The following is a 9,606-nucleotide window of genomic DNA, read 5'->3' as shown; positions in this document are numbered from 1 at the left end:
CCCAGCTACCTGACTATTCTTCTTGCCATCTAATACCACAGAATAGCAGGTAACACCAAGGTCCAAGCCTAGGGGTCCCAGTGTAAGTCCAGATCCATGTAATGGTGTTAAAGGGCGATGAGCAAGGCAATCCTTGGGATATGGAAAGCAGAGAAGATAGTGCCAAGCATGTTCATGGTGGAGATCTTTTGAGCTGCCAGTTGACCACGAACAGTGCTCCCAATACATTGTGTCTGCAAACTATTCCAGCTAGATCTGCATTCAAACAGCTAAATGGCGCTCCTTCCCTTCTGAACACGGCCATGTGCCCAGAGAGTAGTGTACAATCGTGTGTAGGGTATTGTGAGAAGTGGAAAATAATTAGTAAGATCCATTTGTTTTCTATTCTCCTTTGTGAATAATTCCAAAGTCATCACCACATAAAGTGACACACGTCAGATTTTAACCCCTTTCTGCCATCTGATGGAATAGTACGTCTGATGGCAGATCCCCTGCTATGATGCGGCTCCTGCAGTGAGCCCGCATCAAAGCCGGGACATGTCAGCTGATTTGTACAGCTAACATATGCCTGCAGTACCGACAGGTGGAATCGAGATCCACCCGCCACTATTAGCTAGTTAAATGCTGATGTCAAATGCTGACAGCAGCATTTAACAAATGCTTCTGGCCATACGGCTAGAAATGAGCGCACCGGTGACCCCCGCCACGTGATCGGAGGTCATCGGTGCGTTGACATAACAACCAGAGGTCTCCTGAAGACCTCTATGGTTGTTGATGCCAGATTGCTGTGAGTGCCACCCTGTGGTCGGGGCTCATAGGAATGCTGTAATTCAGATACATAGAGGTGATCTGAGCATCACCTCTATGTAGCAGAGCCGCTCAGGCTATACCAGCTTCTAGCCTCCCATGGAGGCTATTGAAGCATAGCAAAAGAAAAATATTTTTTTTTTTAAATATGAGAAAAAAAATATAAAAAAATAAAAGTTCAAATCACCTCCCTTTCGCCCCATTCAAAATAAAACAATAAAAAAAAAATCAAACCTACACATATTTGGTATCACTGCGTTCAGAATCGACCGATCTATCAAAAAAAAAATTAACCTGATCGCTAAACGGCGTAGCGAGAAAAGAATTCCAAAAGCCAGTAATACTTTTTTTGGTCACTGCGACATTGCATTAAAATGCAATAATGGGCGACCAAAAGAACGTATCTTCACCAAAATGGTATCACTAAAAACGTCAGCCTGGCACGCAAAAACTAAGCCCTCACACGACCAGAGATCATGAAAAATGGAGACGCTACAGGTCTCTGAAAATTGCGCAATTTTTTCTTTTTTTTAGCAAAGTTTGGAATTTTTTTTACCAATTACATTAAAACCTAGACATGTTTGGTGTCTATAAACTCGTAATGACCTGGAGAATCATAATGGCAGGGCAGTTTTAGCATTTGGCAAATCTAGCAAAAAAGGCAAACAAAAAACAAGTGTGGGATTGCACTTTTTGACAATTTCACCGCACTTGAAATATTTTTTTCCTGTTTTCGGGTACAAGACATGGTAAAACCAATGATGTCGTTCAAAAGTACAACTTGTCCCGCAAAAGATAAGCCCTCACATGGCCGTATTAATGGAAAAATAAAAAAGTTATGGCTCTGGGAAGGAGGAGAGGGGAAAACTAAAAAAGCTCCAGGGGTTAAGGGGTTAAAAATGGGGCCTGATTAAGAACACAAAACTGGCTGTGGGAAGAGGATAAATCAGAGTATTCTGGACACTACTGTAATCAAAAACTGACTATAGACAATAACATCTACTGAAATGCTCAAACTGAACAGTCTCCATCAGTAATAAATGAGGAGCTAGTGGTGAAACCTCTCTGGGGTAATTAGAGCACGGGGCTCGGTGACTTCACAATCTAAACTATCGGACGCTCCAATATTTTCTGCCAGATGAGTTTCAAGAAGAAATATTACACATTTATAGAGAACTGTGTATAATAGTGGAGAGCGGAGATGTCTTAAAGGGAACCTGTCAGCAGGATTGTGCTCAGTGACTACAGACACTGTCAGGTCGGTGCCGTTATACTGATTACACCGATACCTGGTGATGAAATCCGTCTTGTGATTGTTGTTTTATCTGTATTTGTAGTTTTCAGTTAATGAGATTCTCGTGCTCTGGGGCGGGGCTGTGGGTGGGGCTTTGTGTTGCTCTGGGGCGGGGCTTTATGTGGTGATCTGATAACATATTTATCGGTATAGGCTTATGACAGGTTGCTGATCCCTCTCTGACCTGCCCCCATTTTTACATAATGCATATAATAGTGTTGATAATTATTGTTGATAATGCCTATAATATTGTGGCTATTGTGAGGCTTAGAAAAAAAATGACATCCAGCAAAATGTCTCCGGCGATGGCAGCGCCTGCGCAGTAGCATCTATAAGTAAGAGAGTAACCACCGATCGACCGAACTGCTGCATGACCAGCTCTATCCTTGCCTACTGTATTCTCACCCATCCCTTGTAGATTGTGAGCCCTCGCGGGCAGGGTCTTCTCTCCTTCTGTACCAGCCACTGACTAATTTTGGTCATGATTATTGTACTTGTTTTTATTATGTATACCCCTCCTCACATGTAAAGCGCCATGGAATAAATGGCGCTATAATAATAATAATAATAATAATAATAGGTGCTACTGGACAGTCGCGGCGGGTGTCATTTTGCTGGATGTAATTTTTTTCTAAGCCTCCCAATAGCCACAATATTATAGACATTATCAACAATAATATCAACACTATTATATGTATTATATAAAAATGGGGGGTAGGTCAGTGAGGGATCAGCGACCTGTCATAGGCCAATACAGATGAATATGTAATCAGAGCACCACATAAAGCCCCACCCACTGCCCCGCCCCAGAGCACCACATAAAGCTCCGCCCACAGTCCCACCCTAGAGCACCACATAAAACCAGCCCACAGCCCCGCCCCAGAGCACTACATAAAGCCCCGCCCACAGTCCCACCCCAGAGCACAGCATAAAGCCCCACCCACAGCCCCAGAGCACCACATAAAGCCCCACCCACAGCCCCGCTCCAGAGGACGAGAATCTCATTAACTGAAAACTACAAATACAGATTACACAACAGTAAACCAGAGTTGCACTCATTTATGGTGGACCATTGGAGCTACTATGAATCCTGACCAGAAGATTAGAGAAAATAATATCGCTCCCCATTTCAGGAGAGATTGTGCAGTAATCTGAATTTCTTAGGATAAAACAATGTAATTTATGAGGTGGAGTGAATCCATGAAACCAGGGCTGGAGCCAACACATCTCCTGCAGGCGGGAATAAATGTATATTACAGCCATCAGCCACGCACAGCTCAGAGATATATCATGGCACCGGTGTGATGGGTTTATGTAGATTATCACAATCCTCCTGGAAGTTAGTCGGTTTTAATACAAATTGAAAAGTCCGGATAAAGGGAAACTCTGTTATTGTCCAGAAATTCACACTTGGCCTCACTGCACATTTAATGCTGTCAATCATAAAAGTGAAGTTTGGCCAGAAAGACTGGACCTGGTCTTGTAGGGACCATATGATCACATTCAGCAGCACAGAAGGGAGAGAAGGGAGATTCATCCGATAAGATCTCAGGGTTCTAGGAAGCCAACAGCATCATTACCCTCCGCTTTCTCTTACAGGCCCATCATAATATTTTTCTTCAAGTGATTTTCTATCTTGTCAGCACATTCTACGTACGCTGTCATTTGGCTTTATAGTTTACAGATCTGGGCAGGTAACAGCGTCTCCTAAACCCAGGGGGTAGGTGGATCTACCAGGTTGTAAGTTCTATAGAAAAGGGCTTTCAATGACCAAAGTCATTTGAACAGTTTTGGGTGGAGGAGAATGTTGTGGTCTAGAGGCAAAATGGTGATCATGGTAATACGGCCAGACTACACCACCGATAAAGCAGCCACAGCCGCGGTGACTGAGAAGAATCTGTGACTTATCTGCATTTAGTGGTTACTAGTCACCTGGGTATTCATATGTGGGAATCTCCTCTTTACACCGCTCATCCCCCCTCACATAGGTCTCTGTAGTATTAATATGGGTCAGATCTTCACCCTGAAACAAATATTATAAAAGTCACCGACAGATGGAGAAGTCCCATCTATGATCAGCTCTAATCCTGCCATCTCCACCGTTCTCATTACACAAGTATAAAACATATAATACTGGTGGATAAAACAAGACTGAGCACAAGACCTTCACCGGCGTCTACACATCATAGGGGAGATCTCCTGACTAGTGTTGAGCATTCCGATACCGCAAGTATCGGGTATCGGCCGATACTTGCGGGTATCGGAATTCCGATACCGAGATCCGATACTTTTGTGGTATCGGGTATCGGTATCGAAACAACACTAATGTGTAAAAGAAAGAATTAAAATAAAAAATATTGCTATACTCACCTCTCCGACGCAGCCTGGACCTCACCGAGGGAACCGGCAGCGTTCTTTGCTTAAAATTCGCGCGTTTACTTCCTTCCGTGACGTCACGGCTTGTGATTGGTCGCGTCGCCCATGTGACCGCGACGCGACCAATCACAAGCCGGAACGTAATTTTAAAATCCTGAAGGACCTGAAATTACGTCACGGCTTGCTGTGATTGGTCGCGTCGCGGCCACATGGGCGGCACGCGACCAATCACAAGCCGTGACGTCACGGAAGGAAGTAAACGCGCAAATTTTAAGCAAAGAACGCTGCCGGTTCCCTCGGTGAGGTCCAGGCTGCGTCGGAGAGGTGAGTATAGCAATATTTTTTATTTTAATTCTTTCTTTTACACATTAATATGGATCCCAGGGCCTGAAGGAGAGTTTCCTCTCCTTCAGACCCTGGGAACCATCAGGAATACCGTCCGATACTTGAGTCCCATTGACTTGTATTGGTATCGGGTATCGGTATCGGATTAGATCCGATACTTTGCCGGTATCGGCCGATACTTTCCGATACCGATACTTTCAAGTATCGGCGGTATCGCTCAACACTACTCCTGACACCTTCTCTCCATCTACCTGATGATCCTGAGGAGCATTGGGATCTTCTTGGTTACAGTCCTGTGGAAGAAGAGGACGGGGACATCTCTCTGGTGTTGTCCTCTTACTGGATAGATCTGGAGGACACACATACAGGGAGTGAATTCATTCTTTACATACAGATAATTATAGGCCGTGTGTATTTAGTCCTGTCTATTACCTGGTGATGTGAGGGGCTGGGGAACCTCCATTATGACGTTCTTGTACAGATCTCTGTGTCCTTCTAAATACTCCCACTCCTCCATGGAGAAATAGACAGCGACATCCTGACCCCTTATAGGAACCTGACACATACAATGATACCGTCATCCCCCCGATCCCTTCATAGTGTTACTGTATAATGTCCCAGCATTCCCAGCAGTGTCACCTCTCCAGTCAGCAGCTCAATCATCTTGTAGGTGAGTTCTAGGATCTTCTCGTCATTGATGTCCTCATGGATCAGGAGGTGAGGTGGAGGCCCCGTGATTGGGCTCAGGGGTCTTCCCCATCCCTCAGACACAGGGTCCTGACAGCGATCACTAGAGGTCTTCTTCACCACTGTGTAATCCTGGTAATGGAGAGACCCATTAATAAATCTCACTACAGAGATTTCCAGAGTCCTCACCTCTCCAGTTCTGTCCATCTGTTATTCCCATAGATAAGAATGATGTAATGTGACGTCATCAGAATCTCTCACCTCTCCAGTAAGCCGGAAGAGGATCTCTAGGGTGAGGTGTAATATCCTCTCCGCCATCTTGTCTCTGTCCATATCCATCTGTGATGGGTAAATCAGGAAATTCTCTTATATAGAAGATCTTCACTGAGAGGATCCGATATTGTAGAGACCTGAATGAGAAGATGAGCCGATGTAACATCATAAGAATCCTGTAATAATACAATTACTGGAGATAATAAGGGAAACATATGAGGAGATTTATTATTTTACAGTATTTAGTTTCCTTCTTTACATCTACTAATAAATCCTATATATTTAGGCCACAGACAACAAGCAGTTTCCTCCTCGGAGTCGGCAGCTGAATACGTTTCTCATAGACTCATCTTCCATAACGCTAATTCTCGTCTCATTTACCGACCCTGGAATCGGCATTAGCAATACTGCAGGAGATATTCATTACACGCGACATGAGAAATAACTACTTCATGATGAGGACGACATCTTCATCTTCTACTACGGCTCTAGAGACATATTTGGCCAGAGTCGGTCACTGACTCCATCACCACCGGCCGTCTATATGAAGGTTTCCCGTCTTCCCCGCACTGTAATCTTCTATCACGTTAGATCTCAGCTCTGATTCACACACAGAAGTTTGAGGCTTTTAGAAAAGCTTTTTTGTTTCCACAATCAACGTGGACAGAAATGATCTGATCCCAAAGTCTCCATGTACAGTGATTTATGGGGTTTATTTCTGGCCTTAGGCTTTCCTATATTACAGGAAAACACCAGAAAAAAACAGATATTGAAATGTTTCTAAAGAAAATTGCCCCCAACAATTCTTGTAAAAAGAAAAAAAAAACATAAAAAAGCAGAAGACACATTTTATAATTTTTAACATGTTAAACATTTATTATAAAAAAATTATTCTTTTTGTGCCTCAGAACATAGATGTGCACCGCAGGGACGGCACAGATGAGGCTTCAACAAAAACCCTGGCGTTTATCCACTTGCTGCAAACATGGCATCTAAGAAGGTGACAGAGTTTGGCTGAATGCCCCCCGCCCCCAAGTACTCGATAGCATGGGGCGGCCTAGTTATTACGGTACTTACATGCCTAATAATGGGGTCTGGGCTGCAATGTGTGAAGGTCTATTAGGCCGGGCCAGAGGCAGCGTTCAATAAGTTACCTTTTACCGCCCCCATACACATTAGACTAAAGTTCCATGAAATCACTGATTTCGGGGGTTTGGGCGACTATATAATGTATTTGGGGGCCTCCCGACAGATGATGTCAGGGCAGAGAAGGATCTGACATCCTGAATTTCAGAGGATAAGCCGGATTACTCACCGGTAATGCTCTTTTAATGAGTCCACGACAGCACCCCACTGGAGAGAGGGATCTGCCCCGCAGGAACAGGAAACCTAGAGAAATAAAATTGGACCGCCAGTATTAGGCAAATATCATTTATTTCATCTTTCAAACTTATTTGCTTACGATTAAAAGAATTTTTACTCAATAGTATGTACTATATTAATCTAGGGAGGGATGTAAGAGGGTGCTGTCGTGGACTCATTAAAAGAGCATTACCGGTGAGTAATCCGGCTTTTTACTCTTCGTCATGACAGCACCACACTGGAGATCTTTCAGAGACCATCACCTAGGGGGGGACCACCGTGCTGAGGACAGTCCTGCCAAAGTCTAGGTCAGAAGTTGACGATAGGTCTAGCCTATAGTGGTTATAGAATGTAGAAGGATTTGACCAAGTTGCCGCCTTACATATAGTTTCAATTGGGACCTCTCCCCTTTCTGCCCAGGAGGATGCCATCGCTCTGGTAGAGTGCGCTGTTATGCCTTCCGGAGGGTTTTCTTTCCTCGCGCAATAAGCCAGTCTGATAGACTCTCTGATCCACTGGGATAAGGTGCTTTTTGTTACTCCATGACCCTTTTTGTGACCCTGGAAGGAAATAAACAGAGCCCTACACTGTCGCCAGCTGCTGGTCCTTTCAATGTACTTTAACACTACTCTTTTAACGTCTAGATTGTGGTATTTCTGTTCTTCAGGAGTGGAGGGATTACTGAAGAAAGTGGGCAAGATTATTTCTTGTGACCTATGGAATTTTTTTGCTACTTTGGGAAGGTAGGAAGAGTCTGGTTTAAGAATTAACTTATCTTGAAAAGTTAACAAAAAAGGTGGATCTATAGAGAGTGCTTGGATGTCACTGATTCTCCTAGCTGAAGTCAGTGCTACCAAGAGGGCCGTTTTTAGTGATAGGCTTTTGATGGGTATTGAATCTATTGGCTCAAATGGAAAGTCTGTTAGGGCTTGTAAAACTGAATTTAAATCCCAGGGTGGAATCCTAGGTATGTTAACTGGATTTATTCTTTCGCAGGCTGCAATAAATCGGGATACCCATCTATCTCCTGCAATGTTATGGCCATAGAGGGCTCCTAGTGCTGAAACATGAACCTTTAAGGTGTTTACAGTTAAACCTAGTTCTCTCCCTTTTTGAAAAAATTCCAGGATAGATTGTATCGGAATTTCTGATGTGTTGGTAAATGTATGGAATTGTAGGAATTTCTTCCATATTTTCGTATACATTTTTGTAGTGGAAGGTTTTCTACTTTGGAGAAGTGTGTTAATCAATCCCTCCGAGAACCCCCTTAATCTTAGCATCTGCCTCTCAAATTCCAGGCCGTGAGATGGAGATTGTCCACCTGAGGGTGGAAAAACAATCCCTGGAAGAGAAGATCGGGTGTTGAGGGGAGGACCCAAGGGTCTGAGACCGACATGGTTTGCAGCCACGAGAACCATGGTCTCTTGGGCCAGAATGGAGCTATCAGTATAACTCTCGCTCCTTCTTCTCTGATTTTGAGTATGACCTGTGGTAGTAATATGATCGGGGGAAAGGCGTATGCCAGACTGAACCGCCAGGGGGCTTGGAGAGCTGTCATGATCTCCATGGCCAGAGAACTAGCATAAGCCTCTATAGGAACAAGCTCTTGGAAGATGTAACTATACTGACCATGAACTAAACCTACCGCATCATCTAGAAGTAGCCAGGTAGCATGTCCTACTTTTTATCCCTATATGCCCAGCGCCGGCCGGAGAACTAAATAATGCTAGCAGAGGGAAATATAAGACCTGACTCACCTCTAGAGAAATGCCCAAAAAAAGGAGACAGAAGCCCCCCACATATATTGGCGGTGATATGAGATGAAACAACAAACGCAGCAGGAAAATAGTTTTAGCAAATTTGAGGTCCGCTTTCTAGATAGCAGAAGACAGAAAGCATACTTTCATGGTCAGCTGAAAACCCTAACAAAACACATCCAGAAATTACTTTAGGACTCTGGCATTAACTCATAATACCAGAGTGGCAATTCCTGATCAACAAGAGCTTTCCAGACACAGTAACGAAACTGCAGCTGTGAACTGGAACCAAAATACAAAAACAAAACATGGACGAATGTCCAACTTATCTAGTAGATGTCTGGGAGCAGGAACAAGCACAGAGAGGCTTCTGATAACATTGTTGACCGGCAAGCATCTAACAGAGAAGCCAGGTTATATAGCGACACCCAGATCTAATCAGAACAGGTGAACAGGGAAGATGATGTCACAAGTTCAATTCCACCAGTAGCCACCGGGGGAGCCCAGAATCCAAATTCACAACAGTACCCCCCCCTCAAGGAGGGGGCACCGAACCCTCACCAGAACCACCAGGGCGATCAGGATGGGCCCTATGAAAGGCACGAACCAGATCAGAGGCATGAACATCAGATGCAGTGACCCAAGAATTATCCTCCTGGCCATATCCCTTCCACTTGACCAGATACTGGAGTCTCCGTCTGGAAA

At 44.1% G+C, this 9,606-nt stretch overlaps 1 protein-coding gene across 1 annotated transcript; it reads right to left on the bottom strand.

Annotated features, from left to right (window-relative positions):
* Window positions 1-5,019: 5,019 nt before the first annotated feature.
* LOC143767117 (gastrula zinc finger protein XlCGF66.1-like) lies at window positions 5,020-7,543 on the bottom strand. Its single transcript, XM_077255139.1, has 6 exons — window positions 7,527-7,543; window positions 7,098-7,171; window positions 5,771-5,919; window positions 5,462-5,641; window positions 5,255-5,378; window positions 5,020-5,171 (listed from the first exon to the last, which is right to left on the bottom strand). The coding sequence occupies exons 3-6, from the start codon at window positions 5,846-5,848 to the stop codon at window positions 5,020-5,022; spliced, it is 534 nt and encodes a 177-aa protein (XP_077111254.1). The 5' UTR covers window positions 5,849-5,919; window positions 7,098-7,171; window positions 7,527-7,543.
* Between the last annotated feature and the right edge of the window lie 2,063 nt (window positions 7,544-9,606).

The sequence above is a fragment of the Ranitomeya variabilis genome, chromosome 4 (assembly GCF_051348905.1).
Source record: "Ranitomeya variabilis isolate aRanVar5 chromosome 4, aRanVar5.hap1, whole genome shotgun sequence".
Taxonomy (NCBI): Eukaryota; Metazoa; Chordata; class Amphibia; order Anura; family Dendrobatidae; genus Ranitomeya; species Ranitomeya variabilis.
This window is presented reverse-complemented; position numbering and strand designations above follow the sequence as displayed.

Excerpts from the sequence above, each read along its gene's own strand:
- LOC143767117 (XM_077255139.1), bottom strand. The coding sequence starts at position 5,848 with ATGGATATGGACAGAGACAAGATGGCGGAGAGGATATTACACCTCACC. Across the intron at positions 5,379-5,461 it reads TTGAGCTGCTGACTGGAGAG|GTTCCTATAAGGGGTCAGGA; the intron begins GTGACACTGCTG and ends TGTATGTGTCAG. Across the intron at positions 5,172-5,254 it reads CCAGCCCCTCACATCACCAG|ATCTATCCAGTAAGAGGACA; the intron begins GTAATAGACAGG and ends TGTGTCCTCCAG.